This window comes from Lepidochelys kempii, chromosome 9, assembly GCF_965140265.1.
Source record: "Lepidochelys kempii isolate rLepKem1 chromosome 9, rLepKem1.hap2, whole genome shotgun sequence".
NCBI lineage: Eukaryota > Metazoa > Chordata > Testudines > Cheloniidae > Lepidochelys > Lepidochelys kempii.
In genome coordinates, this window is record NC_133264.1 from 62048736 (window position 1) to 62076479 (window position 27744).

Consider the following 27744-nt stretch of genomic DNA (forward strand, 5'->3'; position numbering starts at 1 on the left):
CTTCCCCCAGGGGAGTTAGTTTGTGGAGTTATAAGAAGGTGCTGCTTAACGTTATTCAGGCCACTAGTAATCTTCTGAGTGCTCCATAGCTGACAGCGGCATCAATTGTCTCTCCAGTTCTGCTAGCCCCCTTGACGACAGGCTGCCTAGAGCCTGACAGTGACATATCATCCCTGCAATGACTCTGACAGCTGCAGCGATGCCCCTGGGGAATGTGTCAGCGGGGGTGCACTGGCAGTGAAGGGCGATATCCCGCTGCCCAATCCACTCCAGCATGTCTTTGTGCTCCGAGCACTTTTCCCTCAGATGTCAGCTTTATCATATTCATGTCCCCTTGTTTTTCTGGAGGGCTCTTTCCTGCTGCAGGGCAGCCCTCCCTAAAGCATCCTCGCTCATCCTCCCCAGTGCATTTTGGGTAGTCTCTCTGCCAGCTTTGAAGTTCTAGATAGCGGTATTTGGTATTTATCACTCTCTGTTAAGGTTCCCCTGACCTCCCCGTGAACCAGCCAGTCGGGGCAATGGGACATTCATGGGCTCTACTTTGATGTGGGGAAAGAAGCCTCTCTAAAATGTAACTTTTCCAGAGGAAATAATATTCTCTTCTGCTCATGGCATAGTTCTGATAGGGCCAAGAATGACACCCTTTATGCTGTCTATGGGCTCTGGCTGTGGTCAGTGATTTCATAAACAGAACAATCTCTGGCTGTGCTCTAATCCAGGGGCTCTCAACCTTATTTGATAGGGCCCCCCTTCTTTGTGTCTGTAGTCATTTATGCCCCCCCTCCCAAGTACATATACCGCCACCCAGCTCTGAAGGCAGAGCAGAGAGCAGCAGCTGCTAGCCGGGCACTCAGCTCTGAAGGCGATGCCGCCACCAGCAGCAGCACAGAAGTAAGGGTGGCAATGTGAAAAGTGATATTCATCAATATTACTTTTCACAGCAGACTTAGCACCCCATTGCCACCCTTACTTCTGCGCTGCTGCTGCTGCCACTGTGGGGTAACAGCCAGGGCCCAACCGCCTCCAGGTGAAGGATTGGAGGTGTGGGGGGAGGAGAGCCTGAGTCTGGGCTACCTCCCAGTGAGGGAATGAGGGTGTCAGGGGAAGGAAAGCCCAGGTGGCGGGGCTCCGGCTGTCCCCTTCTTCATTCCCACCTCCTAGGTGTGCACAGCCATGCTGTTCGAGCCCCAGCTACCCTGGGCTCAGCCAGAGTTCTTAAAAAAAAGAAAAAAACACAAAGCTTACACCTCCCTTGACACATTCCCGTGCCTCCCTTGGGAGGCCCGCCCCATCATTTGAGAACCACTGCTCTAGTTGGAAAGGCCCAGTTTGTGCCACCTTCACTCACATGGGACCAGATCCTGACCTCAGTTAAACTGGTGTAAATCAAGAGCAACTTCACTGCAGTTGTTCTTGATTGTCCCCAGTGTAACTGGTCAGGATCTGGGCCATGGAGTAGTACCTTATTGCTCAAGTAGTCACATTGGGCCTGATTCTCCTTTGTTTTTACACTGCCAATGATTCCAGTAGAGTTATTCATGATTTAACCCCATGTGAGAAGATAATCAGGGCTACAGATGTCAATGGGATACCTAAGGTGTGAGGCGCTGCTCAAGGCAAATAAGGGTGCTGCTCGCTGGCCACAAAGGAAAAGGCTATAGGACCCAGTTCCCCACTGCCTTGCCCTTTGCTGTGCAAAGTGAGTGAGTGCATTTGTGGGAACATTTTACACTCTCTCCTAGCACAAAGGGCCTGACATTGGACGTTGGTCTCACGTGGCTGGAAAATCAAAAAGCCACATTTTAAGTATATATAAAGATTAAAGTGCTTTTCTTGGCTAGATGTTAGCCAGAGAGGAAAAGAATTCTCTCTTGGCCACCAAACTTAACACCACGGCTGTTGAAAGTGAGAGACAGGAGACATTAGCACTCTTTGTTGTACAATTTGTAAATAGTCGTGTTGGTCTGTTGTTCGGGCCCAATATTGTAAAACTTGACCCTTGGGGTCATGTGTGTAACTTGTTTAACCTGGAAATGGAGGGGGAAGGAGAAAAGGGAAAGATAAGGAGCAAAATGGTATTTGCAGTGCATTGCCTCACTTGTTTAGCACGCTGAGCAATAATGTAAGAGAGCTGACAAAGAGCTCAAACCTAAAACAAGATCAAAATGGGAAATTAAAACAGCAAGTGAGTAACTGGAATAGCCCTCTTGCCTACAGTGTACAAGAAACTGAGGGAAGACTAGGAGATTGTCAGGCAAGATGCAGCCAGCAAGAGGGAGGAGAATTAGGCTAGCAAAGACAGGCTAAATCGCTTAGAAAATGAGTTGCCCAAAACCAGTGCAGTCAAAAATAATAATTGCTGAGTAATTTGCTTGTGTGTGAGAGAGAGAGAGAGAATATGCAGAGATGAGAATGTAGGAGAGAAAATGTGCACAAAAGTCTGTCTGTCTGTCCATCACCCCTCTTAACTGACGCCAAGCCTCACCCTCCACACCACACCCCTGCATCCATACCAGAATAGCCCAGAGGTGGAAAGCCGTAGCACGTTCTCCAGTGAGAGTGTATCAGTGTCACACCCCTGGGAGCACACGCTGCTGGGGAGCAGCCCTCAAAGGGTGAAACAATCTCACATAAAGCACAATGCGATCAATGGAAATGAAACAGCCTGGACTTGGTTCAGCCCAAAGATCCAAAGGGGGCATTTACAGTTACTGTTGGTTTAAGTATCTTGTTACAAATACCATAGTGTGGAAATGCATCCAATGAAGTGAGCTGTAGCTCACGAAAGCTTATGCTCAAATAAATTTGTTAGTCTCTAAGGCGCCACAAGTCCTCCTTTTCTTTTTATAGTGTGGAAAATGCACTGTCTGAATGGTTCTACTGGCCCTGTATGGGTAGGGGAGTGGTTATGTTATATCAATCCTATTAAAAAGGAAATATCTATTTAGCTACCTCTTTACAGTATGCAAGGTAGTTTCTAGAAGGGAGGAAAGTGGGTGGAGTGGAGAAAGACTGGTTTGCTAGTTGTATTCTATGATACACAATTGTACAGAGCTTCTCTGCTCCTGCCAGTATATTTTGGGGCCAGACCAAGTCTTGAGAGCTGGAGATAGGAAGGGAGTGAGAACAGACAAATAGGGCTGTTTGGAAAATTTTTGTCAAAAGAGTTTTCTGTCAGAAAACGTCCATTTCAACAAAACTGAAATGTTTTGTGAAACTGCATCAATTCTGATGAAATTTCATTAAAAAAATCAGAAAATAGTTTGAACATGTTGTCCCATTTTGAAATTTTCTGATGGAAAAATTTAGATTTTTCATTTTGAAATGACTTTTCATTTGGACATTTACTTTATTTGATGTGTTTTAGGGGTTTGGAATCAAAACAGTGTTTTGAATTCATTGAAATGAAATGTTTGGATTGACTCAAAGTGACTTTTTTTTTTCATTACTTCATTTTCTGAAAAATTTCAAAATGTTGGCTCTTTGTCCCAAATTGGGACAAAAGGATTTTGAAATCTTGACATTTTTCACTGGATGGGAGAGTCCGTTTCCGAACCAGTTCTATGGACAAAGGAAGAGCAGGAAACAGATAGAAAGAACCAGATCTCTTTAAACTGAAAGAGTATTGTCATGCTCTCCCTGACTGTAGAGTGTATGCTGTGAAATCCTGTGGTGTGACCTTTACATACTGCCCAGGGGAAGGTACCTTCATGTGGGGATTAATAGGCTTGGAATGTATTAGAGGAGAAGCAGCATCTGATGTTGTCTGTATCCGGGAGGGCAGCAAGACCCTTAGAATGGGAGAGATTTCATAAGACAGTCCCTGCACTCCTGCTACATATGGCCCTTGACTTCTCTTCAAGTTTTCTGGTCAGGAATCTCACCTTAATCACTCTCTTTGGGTCGGGGCTTTTTAGGTAGCTCCTGCCTCAGCATGGCTGCTCCCCCTCCTGCAGAACCCGAGCAGAGCCTTAAAGAGCATCTCTCCTCTTCTTCTGAGCCCACGCTGGACCTCAAGGCACATGAAGCTGCATTACTTCCAGGTGAGAACGTTTGCCAGTTGGGTCCCACATGCCATGGGCGGTGGGCACATGGGGCCAAATGCAGACTCTTCGCAGAATCTCAGGGTCTTGTTGCCACAAGCAGAACAATTAATTCACTTGGCGTCACATTGGCAGCCTTGCTTAGCAGCACCTCTAACACGGACCTGGGTTTTATAAATCATCCAGTTAGCAGGTAGGAATATGATTATTCCTGTTGTGACGGGACTTAAAAGCCTTAACCAGAATCAGAGCCCTGCTGTACTAGGTGCTGTACAAACCCATAGCTCTTGCCTCTGAGCTCAAAGCCTATTGAGCTGAGGTGGAGAGAGGAAGTAGAACTCTTCCCATTTTATAGGTGAGGAACTGCAACACAGAGCGATTAAAGGCCAAGTTTTTAAAGGGATGTAAGTGCCTAAACACCCAGCCCTAAGTCACAGGGGGTCTTGAACCCAGCTGTTGTAAATTCCAGTCCAACCCCTTAACCAAGAGATCATCCTTCTGCCCCATGATGGTCTAAGTTTCCAGAGGACTCTTACTTGGCTATGAGTGTCACTTCATCGGGTCCAAATTCCAAAGTCATTACTCAGCAAAACTCCCACGGACCTTCAAGTGAGAGCTTTATTCAAATAAAGGATGAATAAGAAGTGAGTCAGTCAGACTCTTTGGTCTTTTTCCTCTATCACCCCACAGGCAGTAACAGCGAGAAAGCCACAAAGCTCAGCCCTTCTGGCTCCAGCACTCCAATGAGAGGAAACCTTTTACCATAAGAGGTTCCCTTTCCCACTGCCGACAGCATGGATTCATTTACAGTACCCTCTGTTAAGCCTTTCACTAGTGCTGTCTGCTGCACCCTTTGAGTGATGGTGGATTTTAGCTGTGGTATATGAAGCATTTATGTTGCACTTCAGGGCTGACCAAGGTTCAGCCTGAGAGTTGTAGTTTCCCAGTCCATGTCTGACGTGTGTTGTACAGCACTCAAGTGATTAATAGAACGTCTTTGAAGTCCCTTGGCTCCAGAGTTTTCCAAACAGCATAAAACATTTTTAGGGAGGCTCTGGCCATATCAACAACTGAGGAGTTGTCTACACAGGGGAGTTAGTGAGGAGTAAGCTAGGCTGTGAATTTAAAGCGCACTAGCTACTCTGCACTAACTCCCTGTGTGGACACTCCTGCTGCTCACTAAAAGCACCCTCCTGTGGTTTAGCTTAATGCACAAGTGTCTACCTGGGGAGGTAATGAAGAGTAACTAGAGCATACTAGCTACTCTGGGCTATTTACCCATGTAGACAAACCCTGAAAGAATCCTGATCCAGATTCTCAGCTGGTGTAAATTGGCATAAAATCTGTTGACTTCAATGGAGCTACCCCAATTTATACCACTTGAAGTCCGACCCCTGTGCCCAGTAGGTCAGGTCAGTTACGTGACCTAGTTTAGTTGCCAACAGATATCATACTGTGACCACACTTACTTCCTGTTCTATGTGTAGGGGAGATATGAGGACTCTCACATGGTCATTACATATTAACTAATGCTAAATACTGATCTTGTAATGGCAACCACTGTGTTTTAAAATTGATAACTGTAGATGGAGAATAACAACTGGATTCTAAGTGTGAAAGCCTGACTCTGTTGGAGTCAGTGGAAGAACTTCTGTGTACTACATATGGACCAGGATTTCACCCTAAATATCTAATATCTGTATGTATATAATGATTGTAATATAGCTCTGTCTAGAATATATCTAGATCTCTTTCTAGATTCTCTCTCTCTAATCTCCTTCTCTCTATCTGAAATATAGCTATATCTATTCTTAGATATTTAAAATATATCAATACCTATCTATATGTTTAAATTTAATCATACTATTCCTGATTTAAAATGGCAAATCTGAAACCAAGCTTAGATTTTTGTAAAAACCAAGCATTTAAAAACTATAAGAATAACCCAAATATTTGTATTTTACCTCATTCCAATGTAAGCAGTTTATCTTTTTAAAAAACAAACATTGCCTTCTACTGTTTGCACTCTCCATTTTGCAGCATTGTGCTAGCAGGAGCGCTTGAAAGTAAAATTGACTGGAAACTGGCTATACTAAAACATGAAACTGACCAGTCTTATTTTCAGTACTCAGACTGAAAGGGAAAGGGGATGGGGAGAAGAGGCAGGCAGCAAAACTGGATAAAGGTAAATGAGTTTTAAAAAAAATCATTTTAAATAATCAAAGGCATTATTTGTAACAGAGAGAAGTATTTTTTAGAAAAATGTATGATTTTTAACCTGTCAGTTAAAATAGACAATATTTATATAGAACCTACACCGGACCAAAATGTGTTTCTGTTAAGTAGTACCATCCTTGGCAGCCTCCAGTGTAATTTTCTGTATTAGAAACTGAATCTTTTCTTTATGATTGTGATTCAGGCCCTATTCAGTTTCCTCTGAGTGTGATGATGTGTGATCTTCTCTCTTCATACTTATGGACACATCTGATACCATCTGGCCAGAAACAACAATCCCACTAAAATCGGTGGTCCTCTTTCTAGGACTCCTTGTGTCCATTGTTGCTCAGGGTGAGGTGATTCCCCTGTCCTGATGACTTGCTACCACTATAGCATTTTTGTTGCTATTGTTTGGTTTCATGGAAGGATTCTGGGCCAGTTATAATGGGGATATGAGGGAGAAACAGAGACATGGCCCAAATACGATCAGCAGAAGTGAGATATGAACTCACAAGAGACATATGGAAAAACTGGAGACAAAGGGGTCTAGCTTATGTCTCACCTGTTTCTTCTGGGGACTGAGCAATAAAATGGAGCTAAATGAAGAATTCCCTATTTCCTACAGTTGCGGATGCATGTACACACACCTACACTGCATCGTAGACAATTTCTGGCTGCCAACCCACACATCCTATTTGTTAGGCAATAGCTGACTATGCTTGCAAATGTACACACGATGGGTTAGGCTATCTCTGCCTGTACCTGCACACACCCCAAATGGTTTTGGTAGCTTCTGTCTGTACCCACACACACACACACTCTCAGTGCATTAATCTCTCTCTTCCTCTCTCTCTCTCGTTCACTCTTATATATATTCAGATTTATAGACCCACTAAAAAGAATGCTTATTACACTGTAGGTGCCCTTGACATGACTTAGAAAATACAGCTAAATGAATACCCATACATAACTAATCTGTTGTATACACATGGTATATTTATGTATGTCATTGATACACACGATACATTGGATGTTGCCGCTACAGGCTCTCCACATGCACAATGAATTGGCCACGCGCAGGTATATCAAGAAATCAGTTTGCCAGGATGCATGTCATTGGCAACGACCCGAGCAGACTAAGATGAAATGGTGCATGTAGACATGGTTGGGTTTCTTCTCTCTGATTGGATGGCAAACCTCTTAGAAAGGAAAATAGAAAATGATAAAAAATCATCTTGGTCATACACCAACAACCTTTACCTCCTGAAGAATTAATAGCTATTTGCCTAACTTTTGTGTGAACAAAACCCATTTGCTGGAAGCTTCAAAAGGGGGGATGAACATGGACCCTATGCAAACCTGCTAGAAATCTGAGTGAATATTTGTGGACAGTGTTTAGCAGGATTCACCCAGCTCTTCTAAGCTCCTTTGAGGGGAAACAGAAGTCCAGTTGGTAAGAATTCGTCCCCAGAGCTTGTAACCCTAGAAGGTATGATGTCCTTACACCGTATTGCATCCAGCACTCAAGAGAGACTGTGAATCCCCCTTTTCCAAAATCAATTCCAAACCATTTCCTGATTAATTTTTGAATTTGCAAAGTCTGTTTTCCAGTAATCTTGCTACACCTGATCAGTGAGGCTACCATGAGGATTGGGCTGTCCTTTCACTCACTCACTGGCGCACACACACACAAATAACTCTAGATGCGCTGGCCTAAATTCTGCCTGAATGGCAGGATGAGGGGATTATTGAGGAGGAGAAAGGCAGAGAGACCTAAAATAATCACCCCTTAAAATCTGCCAGTGGCTTCAGCTAGCTAAACAGCATTTCCTCAGTATTTGCATCATTCTTTACCCATTCCCAGAGCGAGATTAGGAAATAGTGCAAATATTGATAGGTTTCAGAGTAACAGCCGTGTTAGTCTGTATTCGCAAAAAGAAAAGGAGGACTTGTGGCACCTTAGAGACTAACCAATTTATTTGAGCATGAGCTTTCGTGAGCTACAGCTCACTTCATCGGATGCATACCGTGGAAACTGCAGCAGACTTTATATACACACAGAGAACATGAAACAATACCTCCTCCCACCCCACTGTCCTGCTGGTAATAGCTTATCTAAAGTGATCATCAAGTTGGGCCATTTCCAGCACAAATCCAGGTTTTCTCACCCTCCACCCCCCCACACACAAACTCACTCTCCTGCTGGTAATAGCCCATCCAAAGTGACAACTCTCTACACAATGTGCATGATAATCAAGGTGGGCCATTTCCAGCACAAATCCAGGTTTTCTCACCCCCCCACCCCCATACACACACAAACTCCCTCTCCTGCTGGTAATAGCTCATCCAAAGTGACCACTCTCCCTACAATGTGCATGGTAATCAAGGTGGGCCATGTCCAGCACAAATCCAGGCTTTCTCACCCCCCCCCTTTTTTTTTCCCGGGGACACACACACACACACAAACTCACTCTCCTGCTGGCAATAGCTCATCCAAACTGACCACTCTCCAAGTTTAAATCCAAGTTTAACCAGAACGTCGGGGGGGGGGGGTAGGAAAAAACAAGGGAAAATAGGCTACCTTGCATAATGACTTAAATAGAGACTGGAAGTAGCTAAGTCATTATGCAAGGTAGCCTATTTCCCCTTGTTTTTTCCTACCCCCCCCCCCGACGTTCTGGTTAAACTTGGATTTAAACTTGGAGAGTGGTCAGTTTGGATGAGCTATTGCCAGCAGGAGAGTGAGTTTGTGTGTGTGTGTGTCCCCGGGAGAAAAAAAAAGCCTGGATTTGTGCTGGACATGGCCCACCTTGATTACCATGAACATTGTAGGGAGAGTGGTCACTTTGGATGAGCTGTTACCAGCAGGAGAGGGAGTTTGTGTGTGTATGGGGGTGGGGGTGGGGGGTGAGAAAACCTGGATTTGTGCTGGAAATGGCCCACCTTGATTATCATGCACATTGTAGGGAGAGTGGTCACTTTGGATGAGCTATTACCAGCAGGATAGTGAGTTTGTGTGTATGTTTTTTGGAGGGGGGTGAGGGGGTGAGAGAACCTGGATTTGTGCAGGAAATGGCCCAACTTGATTATCATGCACATTGTGTAGAGAGTTGTCACTTTGGATGGGCTATTACCAGCAGGAGAGTGAGTTTGTGTGTGGGGGGGTGGAGGGTGAGCAAACCTGGATTTGTGCTGGAAATGGCCCAACTTGATGATCACTTTAGATAAGCTATTACCAGCAGGACAGTGGGGTGGGAGGAGGTATTGTTTCATGTTCTCTGTGTGTATATAAAGTCTGCTGCAGTTTCCACGGTATGCATCCGATGAAGTGAGCTGTAGCTCACGAAACTCATGCTCAAATAAATTGGTTAGTCTCTAAGGTGCCACAAGTACTCCTTTTCTTTTTGCAAATATTGATGTAACCTTTATCTAAGGAAGAACTGGCAATGCTTTAAGGGCAACAACAGCTGTGAAGTTATTGACATTATTAGACTGCAATATGCATTTCTAAGGCATCCATCCCATCCATGAACTAGGTGCATTTACATCCATGTATAAGCGTGCCAGAGGCCCTTCAGAGAGTTAACTACTTCTCATCATCTCCCCTGAACTTCTGAGTAGTCAGGTACAAATGGCTTCCTCCAGGGATATGTTTTTCCAGGGTCATGCCACAGCCTAGAGAAACCCACACACAAAGGGAGGAGTCTCATGAAGCACACCAATGACTTGATTGCTGCTGTGTCCAACCTGTGTCTAAGCAGCACTATGCTTGATCTAGCGTACACTGTAGATTCTGACCCAGGGAAGAAACTAAGTGGTTATAGAGGTGGGTTGACTTTGAAATTTGTCATGCTGGCAGGACTCCTTTTCCTGGAAAATATTTGCCATGTGCTACCCTGCCACCTTTTAGAGTAACAGCCGTGTTAGTCTGTATTCACAAAAAGAAAGGAAGACTTGTGGCACCTTAGAGACTAACCAATTTATTTGAGCATAAGCTTTCGTGAGCTACAGCTCACTTCATCGGATGCAAGTGATGAATCCGATGAAGTGAACTGTAGCTCACAAAAGCTTATGCTCAAATAAATTGGTTAGTCTCTAAGGTGTCACAAGTCTTCCTTCCACCTTGTGCCTGATGTCCCATAAGGGAGCTGAGTAAAGATTTCTGCCTCAGAGACCTCTCTGGGCTGTCACTGTAGTCGTGCCATTTGCACTCCAGTGTCGAAGACAGAGACACATACACACTGTGGGCCAGATCCTCTGTTGGTGTAAATCAGCACAGCTCCACTGACTTCTGTGGAGTTACACCGATTTATGCCAGCTGAGGATAGGGCCCTGTGATGTCAGTGGATACATAAGGGCTGTGTTCAAGTCCTGAAAAAAGAAATGCTGGGACACACTCCTGGTATTTGCGGGACTATCCACCAGAAGTGCTGGAGCGCTGTTACAGCTCCCCCAAAACTGTGCTGGATCGGCATGCTGGAAAGCCGGGCATTCACAATGGTTTTGACCCATATCTTCAATGAAACTGAACAACTAGAGCAATGACCAAACTTCTCCTTCAACACCCCAGCCACATCATCCCATCCTTGTCATTTGACTCCGACATTGTGATCTGATTGTTAAAGTTCTTGATTAAGCAAAGTACTGGGGACTCCTGCTGCCATCCTGTTGGAAATTTACCTCCCCTAGGCTGGACATGTTGTTTGACGCACCCTGAGAGTTCCTCCAAAGAAAATTTTCTTTAGCTGATTGTGTGCGCACCATTTCTACTCCCTGAAAACAGATGCTAGCGCTCAGATCAATCCTGGTAAATCCCAGCCTCTTGGGAAATCAAAGCACCTGGAGAACAGCAATCATTAAAACTGGTCGCCCTTGAGGGAACTTCAAAGTGGGTTGGCTGCTTGTTCTGGATCTGACTGCACTAGTTCCCCTTTCCATCTGCTTGATGTTATGATAACAAGGGATGATGCAGATACTGCTAATCCTAATTACTGGATTTATCGTGCTGGGTAGAATCTGCCATCCACCAGTAGGAACCATCTGAGATAGGACAAAACTTGTGAACTGTACAGAATGGTACTGAACAAGGAGAGTGTTCTTGAATGGGGAAATGGTAAATACAAGTGAACAGAATAGGGACCATCCTTCCTGAGCAGAGATGGTTTGTATGCGTGAGTGATTACACAGGAGCAGGTCTGTGGCAATAATGGGCCGTGTTACTATGGTGAAGAAGGACCATAAGACCTTTCTCCAACCAACCAACTCATGCATTAGTCTCTTCCCTAGCCTAGATAGTTGCCAATGACTGACTCAACTTGCCCCACTAAAACTAAATGTCAGAGACACTAAAAGTGCAGCACAAGTGCCTCCAATCAGGATGCATACAGATGAAGTGAGCTGTAGCTCACGAAAGCTTATGCTCAAATAAATTGGTTAGTCTCTAAGGTGCCACAATACTCCTTTTCTTTTTACTAGAAGTCTGTACCAGAGGAGGAGCCTGAATCCTAATCCCCACAGTCCCATGATGTATTCTAACCACTGGCCCATCCTTCCTCTCTTGGTAGGTCTTTGAAGGTTTCTGTCTCAGTCAATGGCATTCTTCACTGAGCCACAAACATGGTGTTGAGTGGCACTGAGTGTCTGGAGAGGTCTTTCAGATGACACTTGCAACAAACATCATAACCACTTGGAACTCAGTAAAAGTAGAGGTGTTAGATTTGATGGCCTGGACAAATCCTAGATTGGGTACTCATGGTGTTCCTACCTATGCTTCCTCTGTGGATTCATCAGGAAAAGAGTCTTTTCTGTTTCCTCTTCAAACGCCTCTTTGGTGCTGCTGCTCACTTTTACAGAGTTGTTGTGGCTAGACACTAGTTGCTGAAGTTATCATTGGCTAGACTCTACCAATCTCCGCAACAGTGGTTTCACTAAGCCCCATGCATAGTTCATATACCAGTTCTCACAATGTTGTGTAATCCTTTGGGCTATTGTGGAGATCTGACCTATGGAGTATGGGTTGTTTGCATATTCAGTTATGACAGTTGCATGCATGATCACCTGTGACAGGTGCAGGGACTATTTTATAGGCATATCTTAATAATTCTAAACATGTAGGGACAGATCCAATTCCCACTAAAGTCAATTGGGAGTCCCTTTGGCTGATTTTCTTATGCACCAGATTGGGCTCCGACATAGAACGTTGCAAGTATAAGGGCCACCATCGTGCACAAAGCTAGGGCTGGTACTGCAGATCTCTAGAGCTAAGACCGTGAGTGTCCATAGCTTGCTCCAGGCTCTGTAACAGAATCACACCCTCTTTGAATTAAACACACAAACCATGAGTTACATATTGAAGAAGCTTGTCCCAAGCATCTGAGGCCTGCAGGAATTTGAATCCAGACAAGCCGCCACCGGCTGTAACCCAAGAACCCACAGGCCTTAAGCCTGTGACACAGTTAGGTTAGCATAACTAAGGCCGAGCTTGACACGAATAGCTTGGAATAAGGAACTAACTGATAAAAAGACCCTAAGTCACAACCTTAGTATGACAGTAACCAAAACTATTACATGTTGGGAAAAGGTTACATATGGAACCATGAGAATACACTTTTGGAAATGTAGGGCAAATTTAAAGGATGTTGAGCTTATCCGAAACTTACATGTACTAGTCGCAGATATACCATGGCAACTAATTGACATAAATGCTAATGAATATGTCATAAATGACCAAGTGACCTATTGAAGTTAGGGCCCCCATGTTACTGAGGGATGGAATTATGTATCAGGAAAGGAGGTTGAACCCATCATTAAATATGTATAAGGCCTGGTGGGTGTCAGCCTAACCCTGTGGGAAAGGTGATACCCAGCCTGTGGGCAGTGAGACCCATCAGAACACATTGGCCTGATGATCGCATTGGGATCACTGCATCTACTTCAGGGTTCCCGCAAGGGATGATGTGAGTAACACAGCGCAAGTGTCGGACGTGCTGTATTGGCGGTCTCCTTTGCTGTATTCCGGTGTTTGTAATTCTGTTTTGCTAATAAAGTTGACAACATTACTATTAGAGACCACGTAGAGGACTGCTTCTCGTGTGCTCCTCAAGGGCCTCATGCTAATGACAACCTCACCACTGCAGCCGATTTGAAGACAGAATCCTCTCAGACTCATGCATGGTAGATGAGGTTAATCCTCCTTTTATAATTAGGGCTACACCAGGGACTTCTAGAGCTGAAAGCATGACCTCTCTACAGGTTGAACCACAGAGACATGTCCATAGCTGGGACACCTGTGCCGGACTGATATCCTCTGTGGATCAGTGTGACCGGGGTCCCAGTGGGGCCCAGCTGTGATCACTCAATTAGGGTGAACTGCAAAGAATGGGGAAGACAAACCCCAAAAGCTGGTGGATATTCCAATACTTAGATTTACCAAGCCAGCATAAAACAGCTTCTTGATTACCTTACTGGTTATTCAGAAACCCAAACAACACAGTTCCCTTAAAGTGATCCAGCCTCAGGCCTCCATCCAGGTACCCACATCAAATGTGATGAAAATTTCTGTAAATCCTATTTCATCATATAAAGAAATAGGTTATATCAGTCCCAAAGGATCGGACACATCACCTCCCTGGTTATTGAATATTCCAGCTCTTACCCAAATACACGCTACAGCCAATTCTTATTAACCAAACTAAACTTTATTTAAAAACGAAAGAGAGAGTATGGTTAAAAGATCAATATACATACAGACATGAGTTCAATTCATTTAGGTGCAGATTCATAGCAGAGATGGTGAGCTTTGTAGTTACAAAGAGTTCTTTTAGAAATAGTTCATAGGTTATAGCCCAATGTCCAAATTCCATATTCAGGGCATACCAACATAACTGGGACCTCAGTCTTGCGACTCAAACTTCCCCTGATGAAGCCTAAGCAAATCTGAGATGACAGAATCAGGACCCAAGGATCTTTTATACAATTTCATGTCTTTTGACAAGTTGGAGTTCAACAGGTAATTAGCGTGACTTTGGAGGAGGTCCATCACTGGTACTTAGCTGCAGAAGTAACATAAGGCAATTTGCTTGTTCCTCCACCATTCACAGATTATTTGCTGTACATTTCAAAGAGAGATGAATACAGAGATATCCGGTGTTTACAATTAATTTACATAATAGGATGTTCTTTTGACCTCTGAATTATCAGAATACAGCATAGACAGGGACTGTTGATTACATTGTCCACCCTACTCACACATATGTAAATACACAAAAACACAAATATTATCTCCCCACACGTCTTTTGAGAGTTATTTATTTTGCGAGATGTTTAACCCTTTCTGGCCATGAGTCACAATCAAGCACAGAGGGACTGTATAACACACTGACCAGAGAATTACACAAGCATTATGAATAGTTTCAATCAATGGCACCATCGCTCTTTACAGAGCATGGCCAATTGATGGCCGCTGAGTCTGATGCATGAGTGACAGTCCCATTCACAGGAGGGCACACCCATGTGCTAGCAATGCTATTAATCCAAGCAGCAGATTCTTTCCTCCTCTGATGCCAGTCATCGCAAAGCTTGATCCAGTCCACCTCGCTCCATCTACAAGCTGGCTCCGCCAGCCACAGCGGCATTCCGCGCTCCTTTAATCATCCACAGAGATTCCAAAGAATACTAAGAGGTTTCAGAGTAACACCCGTGTTACTCTGAAACCTGTCATTATGCAAGGCACTGCATTTAGCCGTATGGAGTGGAAATCTATCAACTGCTGTACTTTCCACAGTATGCATCCGATGAAGTGAGCTGTAGCTCGCGAAAGCTTATGCTCAAATAAATTGGTTAGTCTCTAAGGTGCCACAAGTACTCCTTTTCTTTTTGCAAAGAATACTAAGTCCTCTTTACAAGCATCCTGAAATCCGCGCAGTGTCCTGCCTCTCTTTCTAGGTCCTTTGCAAGCTTCAGAGTACAGCACACTCTTCGGGATCCTGTAATCCAGCATTCATGTGACATGTCCAAGCTGCCTGAGTCTTTTACTAACGTTCCCTTGAATGACATGCCAGCATAATTTAACACTTCTGTATTTGTCACCCTATCTGGCCCTCTTATTCGAAGAATTTTATGCAAGCATCTGATATGAAAGATCTTTAGTCTTTTGGTACATTTGGCATAAATCGTCCATGTTTGTGAGCCATATAGAAGAGTGGGCAAAACACATGTCTCATAAATATGGCTTTTCACTTTAATTGACAATTTGTTATTGTTCCAGGCTCTGTCATGCAATTCAACTAGTGAGCTCAGGATCAAGATCTCTATTGCTGGTAACAGTAGAATGAACGTAGCAAAACTGTTCAACAACATCCATCTAAGGTGCGGTTTGGAGCTGGTTCTGAACAGCCTTGGTGCATTAACAGACTATGCAAAGACTAAACCAGGAACAGAGAGGCCTCATTAGCCAGGATGTTTCCATCTAATTCTTCCCCCACTATAATTCCTCCCCTTCCCCATCCCAGGTATTTTGAAGGTGTTTGGACCTAACCATGGAAGCAACCATTGATCCACGTGTCCTCCCTCCACTTCTAGAGCTCAAAGTCCTGAGGGGCGAGTCCAGCAGCCCAGGTTCCAGATAGCTAATTAAAATGCGCCTGCTCTCCCCCTAAGCTGACAGCAGCTCCTCTTTGATTTTCATTTCACCTGACGCTGCGCGGCCCCAGCCTCTTGCTTTGCCATTCCCGAGCGCTGAGCCCACGTTGCATCCCTGACAGCGAAGGACAAGCTGAGTGGCAGAGGGAAATCAGAATTATAATTTAAACTCAGCAAGGTTAGTTCTTTCAAGGGCTCAGGCTTCTTTCTCCACCTCCCACACCCCACTTTGGTGCAGCAGCTGCAGGAGTTGATCATGAAAAGCTGCATTAGGAAAAAGGGGACTCAGAGCAGTCAGGGAGTTCCTGACTTTCAGTTCTGGAGGCCTGTTTGCAGCCTGTCTTGGGTCACAGGTGAAATGAGTTTTGTCTGAAGCTGGTCTCTGTGAACATCACAAACACCCACATGGTGTAGCACCTTATCTCAAGATTAGCAGTGTTTGCTCCTCAGGATATGTCTGCACTGCATGCAAAACCTGGGTTCTGACCCAGGTTTGAGCCCAAGCCCTCCTGACCACAGTCTGATTCAGGTCAGCAAGCACTCAGGACCTGGATCCTAGGACCCTGCTAGGGGGATGGGTCAGAGGCTGAGTCCTGCTGGACTCGGGTCCAAGCCCTGTCATTTTGGAGTGTGGATGCCACAGTCCTGAGTCAGAAGGTTTGGGTAGCGTAGCATGGATGCATTAGCACAGCTGTGAGCCCTGGGTCCAGCAACTGAAAGCCTGGATTTACCATGCAGCATGGATTTTCAAGCATAGGGTTAGAAACACCAAGTCCATAAGCCCAGGTCCCACAAACTTGGGTTTACAATGCGGTAAATACGTACCATGTGAGGGTAGGTCTACACTGTGATAAAAATCATGCTGCACTGAGTCTCAGATCCCGGGTCAACTGACTTGGGCTCGGACTGCAGGGCTATAAAACTGCAGTATGGAGGTCTGGAGCCCGGTTTCTGATCCTCCCCCCTTCCGGGGTCTCAAAGCCCGGCTCCAGCCCTAGTCCAAACATCTACGCTGCAATTTTATAGCCCCGTGAGCCTGAGTCAGCTGACCCAGGCCAGCCACAGCCATGCCGCAGGTCTTTCATTTGCAATGTAGACCCAACCTGAGGGACCCAGGACTGGACTAGCAAGGGCTGTTGCAGGTCAGGACTCATTGGCATTGGCAGAACTCTTGGGGAGGAACCAGATACTGGAATAGCAAGGGGACGGTGAGTCAGGAGGGAGGCACATTGGCAGAGCTGTGTGAGTGCCTGGGATCGGAACTGCACTGGGTGCTGCAGGTCAGGAGTGAGGTGCATTGGCACAGCAGCAAACTTGAGTAGTAATTGCTAGCCGTAAACTGGTTCAAAACTACAGGCTCTCTGTTTGATTAACCTGGTGCAGGCACTCTGGTGGCACAGATGGGTTGCCATGGCAGTTAATCCAGCTGCAGTGTTGATTACGTTGCAGATTTAACAAACAGCCTTTGCTGGCACAGCCAGCCTTAGCGAGCAGGGAGATGCTCCGAGGCTGTGGGTCGGAGATGCACATTTACAGAAAGTTTTGCTCGCCCCTGATGGTGTATCAGGGACCAAAGCCATGCAGAAACAGCAGCACAGGTTGACTTTCCCGTCTGCAGTCTGGACAAGTGCAGGAGTTGAGATTCATATGTTCCAGGAGCTGCCCAGGTGACACAACCATTCTGCATCGGCCCCATTTGTCACCTGGAATAAACATTTGGGGTGTGACCAGAGTAGCCTCTCGGATCACTTTAACTACCTTGAGTTCACTGGCAGTCAGCTCACGTGAGGTAAAACCTCTTTGTTGGTGTAGCCTGAGTGATCCTGGTGGAAAGCTTTGCCAGTGACATGCAGTGGTGGTAACCATCACAAGGTCAATGCACAGCATCGTCCATCACAGCACACCTACTGCTGCTTTCGCTCTCCATTCAGGCTCCCTCCTGACTGTGGGCACGGGAGTCCCTCTAGCCAGGAGCCTGTGACTAGAGCCGTGGCCTAGGCCGTCTTCAGAGAAAGGTTTTGGTTGAGATGAAGGAGAGGACACCCTTGGAGATCATGGTTGAGATGGAGAGCCCTGGCCTGGTGCCCTTTGGCTGAGATGAAGTAGAAAACATCTTGGCCCCCAATTTGTGGGAAGCTTTGCTCTCTCTGAGCTAAAAGAGGGAAAGGGGGCACCAATGTAAACAAACCATGCTTGGAGGCTGGCAGAGTCCCTGAGCCTACCAAAGTGTAAAAGTACCCAGGCTGGTTATGAAGGTGGAACCTGAATTAGCTGCTTCTCCTGGGTCTCTTTATGGTCGTTTCTTGGGAAGCCGCATTGTTGCTCCTGCTAACACAGTGCTGGGTTCAGCGTCCTCTTTGCTTTTCTCACATCCCTGAAGGCCTTGCTCCGGCACAACCAACCCACTGAGTTAGATCCGTGAGATGTGCCTGTCATGACATGGCATCACCACATGGTGGCAGCCCCCTTAGCGTTTCTGGACACTGCCAATGCCCTCTAAACACAGAAGAGTCAAACCCAGTCTTCTCACCTCTTGGCAATGAGCAGGGGTAACTGCCCACCAGGGCTGGGTCTCCACAAGGGGGCAATTAAAGCAGGATACTTCATTTTAGGCAGCTCTTGACTTGGAAAGGCTGTAGATGCATCAGGGAGTCAGAATCCTCATGGAAGCCCAGGGCTGATTTCAGCCAGCTGGGGTGGAATGGAGTTGGCTCAGCTGCCTCACTTGGAAGGGAGATCGTGGACTCTGGAGTGGAGGAAAGACAAAGATCCACCTGGGGGAGCTGCCTCGGCCTGCCATGGGGCTGGCTCCGCTACACCCTGCTCATTGCTGTGCATTGCTCAGCTTCATTCCTAGGTGCTGGGACCCTGCAGAGAGAGCGGCGAGGCCATTGCTGGCTTCCTCTCAATAGGAATGTTCCCCCGCCTTCCTCTTCTATTCCAAAATGTTTGTAGAGTGCACTGACAGTCCGAGGACGTGTTAGAGACTTTGGATTCCTTCCTGGATCTTGGATGCTGTGAAAGACCGTGGAGCTGGAGGCATCAGACAAAGGAGTGCGCTGAATATTCTAACGGTGCCGGGGGGGCCCGGCGCTCCCAGCCCATGGTAAATTCATCTTGGGAGTAAATGCTGACCAAAGAGATCCAAGGGCCGGGATATGCATGCATGGCTCCCGCTCCAAACTCCGAACATAACTGAAGCAGGGATCACGTTAATAGCACCCAGCGGGATTCTGACAGACAGAATGGCGCAGAAGAACTACTTGGTAAATGTCACTTCCGCACTCTACCTTACTCACTGAAATGGACAGAAGAGCAAGGCAAGGAGCAAAGGCTTAAGAAAAGTGAGGGATGAAAAATTCAGGCGAAACACCTGGGATTTTTTCCTGACAGAGCAGCTGGCCCAGGAGGTGTGTCTAGGAGCAGGTTAGCTAGTGCTATTTATTGTTTGTACTGCGATAATGGCTTGAGCTCCCAGCTGAGATCAAGGCCCCATGGTGCTGCACAAACACATAGTAAGAGACAGCCCCTGCCCCAAAGAACTTACAGTCTACATAGCCAAGACAGACACAGAGCGCAAGGAGAAACTGAGGCGCAGAGCGAGGATGTGACTTGCTCAAGGTCACCCAGCAGGTCAGGGGCACAGATAGGTCATGGAAGGAATAAGAGCTGAGGTGGAATCTGTCCCAAAATCAGGACGGGGGGGTTGATCTCAGGTTTAATCCAGGCTAATCTCTGTGTTTCAGGACTTGCTGAAATGCAGAAGGGATCTGAACTCTCATCCTTCACAGCAAGCACTAAGCTCTAACTGATGGGGTTGATGAGTTGATTATCCCACAGTTGCCCGCTTCTGGGTTTCTAGCACCTTTCATGCAAGCATCTGGCCACTGATGGAGACAGAATACTGGGCTGGATGGGCCACGCGTTCGCCTTGTATGGCAATTCCTACATTCTGTGATAGAAAGAGTCCGTAAAGCACAGAGACACCAGCCTGGATGGTTCAAATGATCTCCCCTGGTCTGCATAGCTAGGAGTTCATTTCCTTTGGGATCAGTTCTGGACAGAACAGCCTCTGTGCCCCATGGCCTTACTGGATGTTACACTCAGAGGACACACACGTGAACCTTGGGTAGGGTGTTTGCAGGGGAGGCGGGCATGTGGCCAGCAGTGGCTGAGGACAGCAAAGACGCCCTGAGATCTGCACTGCTAGCAAAGTGCAGATAATTACAGCCATTAGCATAAGGGCCCTGCTGGATGGGCTAAGCGAGGACATGCCCTCAGTAAAGGGATAAAAACAGGCTAAGCTGATATCTATGTGCTATTACTGAGCTAAGGCATTTCCAAGGGCCAGTGATTAGCATCTGCCTGCTTCTAAATGCAAAGCCACGCGGGCACCCAGAGATGGCGTAATTTTCCTCACGCTGAGGACATCCTTACATGCAGCCTGTGCTGTGCAAGCCAAGACGCGGCTTCTCCATGGAGCGTAAATCACCCAAGTCAGTGGAGTGGTGTTGATTTACACCAGCTGAGGATCTAGCCCTGAGCATGCACGTATATGTATGTGCATATACAGTTATATATAAGGAGGCTTGTGCAGCAGGGCTGGGTACTGCACTGTGGCGTTTGCTGCAGTATGTTGCAGAGCGCCTTCCAAGCCATTTTAACACTGAGATGCACCCTCTGTTCAGGAAATATAGCTCTGGTGCAGGGTTTTCAAAAGCACCTCTGGGATTTAGGAACACAGGTCCTATTGAAAGTTAATGGGACTTGTTCTCCTAACTCCTTTAGGTGCTTTAGAAGATCTCCCCTTACCGCATAGCAAAGCAATGGCATTCACCAGGATCAGCGTATGCTCATCTCATTCCGAATGCACCCCTCCGGAGACCGGCTCCTAAATCCCCTAATTTCCCTCTGGGCTTTCTAGAAGTAGAGTTATTCTGCATCCAGTCCAATCCAAAAGGACAAAGCAAAGCCGGAGACAGAGAGAGCTACAAGAGCAATGGTCAGTATTGCAGAGAGTTCACAGTTTGTCCATACTGATGCCTCTGACTCAGGATTGAGGCGCGTTGGCAGAGCTGTGTGTAGGGCCCAGAGCTGGCCTGCATTATACCTTGCTTTGCTCAGGGATACCATGCCCTTTAATGACCCTCCCATCTTTTAAGTGCACCATCACCTGTCCCGATTGCTGATGTTCTATTTGTTATGGATTGTTCTCCCCAGGCTCTGGAGTCAGTGACATACCCGCAGACAGGCATGGATGTGAGGAGGAGCTCGGCACAGGAGCTGGCGGTTCCAGACAGGATGGGGTTCGCAAGCCTGAAGGCTGGTATCTGATGTGCCTTTATTTGCAGCTCACCCACCCCACAACACACAGGCAGTGTTGTCTAGTGGATAGAGCATGGAAGTGGGACTCAGGGGTTCTAGTCCTGGCTTAGCCACTGCCCTGCTGGGTCACCTTGAGCAAGTCACAGCCTTGCTCCAAGCCTCAGTTTCCCCATCTGTAAAATGGGGATAATGATACTGACCTTTGTAAATTGCTTTGAGATCTGTCCGTGTTATTCAAAAAATTCCACTTCGGGGAACAAAAATTCCCTCCATGTGACTCAACTGATCTAAAATTGGCAATGCAAAACGACTGCAGAAATGGAAAAACAAACAAAAATATTTAACAGGCTTCTTTCCCCCCTCCCCTTAAAAGCTTCTCCTGAAAATATTTGAAATAAGGGATTTGAGAAAGAAAAAAAAGTTTTTGCAAAAAATTCTCATTTTGAGAAATGGTCAAATTTCCACCAAAAAAATAAAAATAAAATAAAAAATAAAGGTTTTGTTTGAAAGTTATAAACCAGCTGTAGTTGTTTGCACTTCAGCTATAACTCAGAATCAGACTAGGGAACTGTGATCTTATATCAGTGGTTTTCAATCTTTTTTCATTTGCGGACCCCTCAAAAATTTTGAATGGAGATGCGGACCCCTTTGGAAATCTTAGACATAGTCTGCAGACCCCAGGTTGAAAAACACTGGTCTAGATGAAATTACTATATGTGGGTGTATAACTTGTTGAAAAAAAAACATACTCAAAGAGTAGTTATCAATGGTTTGATAGGAGGACATATCTAGTGGGGTCCCACAGGGGTCATTCCTCGGTCAAGTACTAGTCCATAATTTCATTAATGACTTAGATAATGGGGTGGAAAGTACACTTATAAAATTTTGGGATGATACCAAGCTTGGAGGGTTGCAAGTGCTTTGGAGGACAGGATTAGAATTGACAACAAACTGGAGAATTGGTCTGAAATCGAGAAGATGAAATTCAGTAAAGACAAGTGTGAAGTACTACACTTAGGAAGGAAACTCAAATGCACAACTACAAAATGGGGAATAGCTGGGTAGGTGGTAGTATGGAAGAAAAGGATGTGGGGGTTATAGCGGATCACAAATTGAATATGAGTCCACAACATGATGCTGTTGCAAAAAAGGGCAATGTAATTCTAGTATGTATTATCAGGAGTGTCGTATGTTGGACCTGGGAGGTAATTATCCCACTCTACTTGGCACTGGTGAGGCCTCAGCTGGAGCACTGTGTCCAGCGTTGGGCACCACACTTTAAGAAAGGTGTGGACAAATTGGAGAGAGTCCAGCGGAAAACAATAAAAATAACAAATGGTTAGAAAATGTGTCCTCTGAGGAAAGATTGAAAGACCTGGACATCTTTAGTCTAGAGAAGAAAAGAGAAGACTGATGGGGGACCTGATCACAGTCTTCAAATACGTTAAGGGCTGTTATAAAGATGACAGTGATCATTTGTTCTCTGTGCCTACTGATGGTAGGACAGGAAGTGATTGATTTAGTTTGAAGCAAGGGGGAGAGTTAGGTTAGATATTAGGAAAAAGTTTCTAACTCTAAGCATTGAAACAGGTGACACAAGGAGCTTGTGGAATCCTCATCACTGGAAGTTTTTAAGAACAGGGTAGACAAACACCTGTCAGGGATGGTCTAGGTAATACTTAATCCCACCGTAGAGTGAGGGGATGGGCTAGGTGATCTCTTGAGGTCCCTTCCAGCCCTATATTGCTATTATAACAATATGTGGCTAGAGAGAGACGTCGCCCTGCATACAATGCTCAGCTCACTGTTCTCAATAATCCCCTAACTGTTTTATCATTTGAGATGATCACATGGTAGCAGCTTCTTGTATCGGTGATATTTCATGCACGCCCCAGTATGCAGTTGGACTAGATACATGCATGCTGGGAAAATGTTTCCTTATGCAAAATGAGTTACCCACTGAGTTTTTTCTACCCAAGAGAACCTCAGGGAGGGCACTGTCATGATAACCTGCAGTCTGCAGCCATTAGATGCATTTAGGGAATTAGCCCTGTAATCTCTGAACATTGCTGGGCACAGGGATCAGTAAAAGACCCACTCCCTTGGGTTCTGCTGTGGCTGCATATGCTGCTTTTCACTAACTCAGGGCAAGGGGACAGGGCTGAACTTGCTAAATGGTTTAGTATCAGTTTCCATTAAAGTTCCTTATTGCATGATTTGTTCCTGTGGCTAGAAATTGAAACACAGTGGCTGTTTCCAATACAGAGTCACTGCTTGTTTCCCACCAGTGCTAACATACAGAGATGCGCTGTGACTGTTTCAGACCAACTCAGAAGCTAGAGATGTAGGAAGCTGTGCAACTTATTCTTCACTTTCCAATTTCCATTCATCTTGGTTTCATGATTGAATCACCCCAAAGCTCAGCCTGAAATCCTCTGAAACCAGCGAGCTTTTCACAATTTCTACCCCAACCCACAGATCAGCCCCCATGCTTGTCCAAAGTTTAGCCCTAGGCTTGCTGAATGATTCACGAACACAGCCCAATGTGTAGCAAAAACCCTGTTTCAAAGCAAGAGCTGAGCCGAGCTCTACGCATTATGCTGAATGTTGTTACCTCTTTTCGACCCAAGCAGCTAGTCTAAGTTTGGGGCCCTGGGGACATTCCAGCTGGAAATAGAAGTTGAGGGCATCTGGTATTTTCTTTGGTGCCGTCTTGTTTATTTACAAAGAGTGTACAAAGTCCTGTGTCTCTGAATGCAGAAGGAACCAAGAACAAAGGAGCAGTTTCTTGGCTTACAGCCCCCAAGACTCGTTAGTCAACACCAAACCCAAATCTCTCTCTCTAGTTTCTTCCAGCGTCACACTGTGCTTACAGGTTCCTGCTTGGCTTTATTAACTCGCCTCAGTCCCTCTCTCTGTTCTTGCCTGATCTCAGTTTCTATGTGATCTCTCTTCCCCCGCACATCCCTACCCAAAACAATACTCAGCCAAAATCTCCTGTGTGAGTTCACCCACACCTTTTGTCTTAGGTGGGGGTTTATGCTTACAGTTATGTTAATTGAAGGGTGAGTACTCCCCTATCAATCTCAAGGGCGTTTTAACTCAACCCATAACAATTTTCACTCAGCTCCTAACAACAGCAGTGTTCAGTGTCCCAAATCCTTTGAAACCAGTGAGCTTTATAAAATTTCCACCCAAACCCATAGATCAGCCTCCAGGTTTGCCCAGCATTTAGCCCCAGGCTTGCTGAATGATTCATGAACACGGCCCAACAGGTAACCAAATTCCTGTTTCAAAGCAAGAGCTGAGCCCAGCTCTACACACCATGCTGAATATGTCCCATCTTGTGGGGTTTGACCAGGGTCTGTAGAGAATGAAAAACAGCCAAGCATTTGTATGGGGCTCTATTACTGACTGAACCTCCTCTCCCAGCAAGGATTATGGGTGAAACCCTGTTCCCACTGAGGTAAATGTGAGTTTTGTCAGTTGGGTCTGGATTTCATGCTAGAGCCCCTATTTTGTTGTGTTTGGCCTACAGCAGTGGTTCCCTAGCTGTGATCCACGGAGCATGAGGGGCATGTGGATTGGTCTCTTCCTGTGCGCGGTTGAGAGAAATGGTGGAGGTGGGGTGAACTGAGAAGCCAAAGGAAATGGTTAAATAAAGGATAAAATGCTGTGCATTGAAAACAGCTAGCAATACATCAGTACTTTCCTTGCACTTCCTTCCCCTCAGAGCAGTAGCTGAAGAAATGGCAGCAAAACAGCTAAACTCTGCACTGGCTTCTGGAGCCTCCACTGAGCTCAGTGTGGTTGTGTGGCATGTCAGCGGGCACCAAATTTGGCCCATAATGTTGAATGTGCCCTTATGCGAGCCACCTATCCCTAACGTTGGTCTCTGATTTTTCCCCTCCAGTGCCAGCAGCAGACAGTGCCCCAGAGGTGACAGAAGAGCCAAACCCAATCCTGGAGACACACAAGGACTCGGCCGGCATGGACAGCAGCTATGACTTTTCAACCTCCAGCTTGGACAGCCATTGTGAACCTGACCTGGCTCTGGCCCCTGGAGACAGTCTCCCTGACAAAGGTCCCCAGTTGGAGGCTGGTGACCTCAGCTCCACAGCCTCCTTACCCTGGCCGGAATTGCCGGAGGAATGTCCGCCTCAGCCTAACACCCTGGATTTCTCCAACTCCCTCAAATTCCTGGAGGAGGTGAAGCAGATGGGCCAGAGGAGGAATAGTGACCACTCGAACATCCAGGAGAACGGGGTGGAGAGATGCCCCGAGGCACCTTCCGTCAGTGAGGAGAGGAGGGCACTGGAGTCGGAGCTGGGGAAGTGCATCGAAGACTTCAGGAAGATCAAGATCCCCGTCTCCTTCCCCAACAAGAAGCGGCAGTGGCAAAGCGAACTACTGAAAAAATACCATGTCTGAGGGGAGGGGCTGGGATTGAAGCCTCCCACCACCCAGGACTGACTGGCTTCCAAAGCCACAAGAGGCACCTTCCCCTGCATCCCGTCCATGATGGGCCAGCCTGCCAGGTACTGGGTGTCCTCGGCCCCTATTGATGACCAGGAGCAGCTCAGCATCTTGAAGGATTGAGCCCTCCTTGAAGAGGGATTTAAGAGAGCCTCTTACTTAAAACCAGTTATTTGGTGGCACTGGGACTAACTGATTTACCTCCTGTCTGATTTCACTGACTTTACCCAGGTCACTCAGGGGTCATTGACAACAGGATTTGGTCCATGTATTCAAAACAAAGAGCAGTGGTTTCTTGGTCAATGGGTCATTCCAGGAATTGGTGCTCCACAGGCAGAGATTATAAACCTACAGCCTGCTTGTTTCCAGGGCAGTCAAGGGTGAACTGTGCATGAAAGGAGCTGTACAAATCCTAGAAGTGAAAATATTTGAAGGAGTCAGGATGGGAAGGAGGAAACTGAGACTGGTTTGCGTTGTGTCTGTAGGGACAAACCTACGCCCAAGCAGTATGGACATTCCTGCCTTTACGACAGCATGACTGTGATTGGAGCTCCCGGGGTTAATAAATGTAGCCGATGATTAACCTAATTCCAGTCCCTTCCCAGCTCTTTTTTTTGTTCTTTTCAAAATGATTGGGCTGAGCTATTCAAAGCTGCACAAGGGATTTAGACACATAGTTCTTGTTGACGTGAATGGCAACTGTGCATCTAAATCCCCTAGATTCAGCTGGAACTGTTCAAAAATTTTCCATCTAAAATGATTTTAACAGAAAATTGCCTTATTGACTAAACAAGTGTTTTTGAAAAAGCCTCTGCTTTCCATGGAGTTTATTTATGTTTTCGGTCAAAGAACTAAATGCTTGAAAACTGAAAAGTTTTTGCTTTTTTTGGCTAAAATCTGAAATTCTTTGATTTGAAAATTCCACCTGGGTGCTTCATGGGAGTTGTAGTTGGGGTTGCCTCATGTTCTTGTTCTCTACTATGGGCTGGGCTCTCTTACTAGACTACTTCTCCCATGATGCACCATGTTCATAGAAATCCCACAATATACCGCTTCCTTTCACCAGGAGGGAAGACCATGGTGCATCATTGGAAGTGTAGTTCAACAAAGGTCCCAGCCTATAGAGGAGAAGAGGAGCATGAAGCACCTGGACTACAACTCCCATGAGACACCATGGCAGGAATCCCAACTGAAATATTTCAGATTTGGACCTAAGTATTTTGGTTTTGAATTTTTTGATAAGTTTAAATTTTCAATGCCTAAAAAACCCAAAGTTCTGACCAGCTCTAGATTTGGCTTTGAGAACCTCAGCCCAGATCTATAAATAAGACCAGAGTGAATGGAAAACTAAAATTGGCCACCGAATGGTATGTGTATCTGATATAAATCAACAGCGCACAAAGAGCTCATCATATTACAGGGCATTTTCATTGGGTTGCACTGGAGCATTTCACACTGTGACATTGCCCAGGTAAATCACCACTTCCTATGTGGTTGAAGCTTTGGCTTACATCACTGTGACTTCCCAGCATGCCACAAACATGCAGATATCCAGTATAACCACATGGTCTTTCAGCAATGATCAAGTGCAGTACCACTGAAGTACCAGATACACCCTTGAGTGGTGAGAAGGGGGGCAGGCTATATCCTGTACTGATTGAGTTCCATTTCATCATAAGAACACATACTGGGTCAGACCAAAGGTCCATCTACCCCACTATCCTGTCTTCCGACAGTTGCCAATGCCAGGCGCCCCAGAGGGAATGAACAGAACAGGTAATCATCAAGTGATCCATCCCTGTCGCCCATTCCCAGCTTCTGGCAAACAGAGATTAGGGACACCATTGCTGCCCATCCTGAGTAATAGCCATTGGTGGACCTATCCTCCATGAATTTATCTAGTTCCTTTTTGAACCCTGTTATAGTCTTGGCCTTCACAACATCCTCTGACAAAGAGTTCCACTGGTTCACTGTGCGTTGTATGAAGAAATATTTCCTCTGGTTTGTTTTAAACCTGCTGCCTATTATTTTCATTTGGTGTCCC

At 45.9% G+C, this 27744-nt stretch overlaps 1 protein-coding gene across 1 annotated transcript in view; it reads left to right on the forward strand.

Annotated features, from left to right (window-relative positions):
* Positions 1-26288, forward strand: part of LOC140917570 (BTB/POZ domain-containing protein KCTD16-like) — a 40370-nt gene extending 14082 nt beyond the window's left edge. Inside the window, exons 2-4 of the mRNA XM_073360687.1 lie at positions 3918-4043; positions 21120-21225; positions 25138-26288. Of these exons, the coding sequence (XP_073216788.1) occupies positions 4023-4043; positions 21120-21225; positions 25138-25655 (645 nt within the window). The 5' untranslated portion in view covers positions 3918-4022 and the 3' untranslated portion in view covers positions 25656-26288. The remainder of the gene's footprint in view (positions 1-3917; positions 4044-21119; positions 21226-25137) is intronic.
* The last annotated feature ends 1456 nt before the right edge of the window (positions 26289-27744 follow it).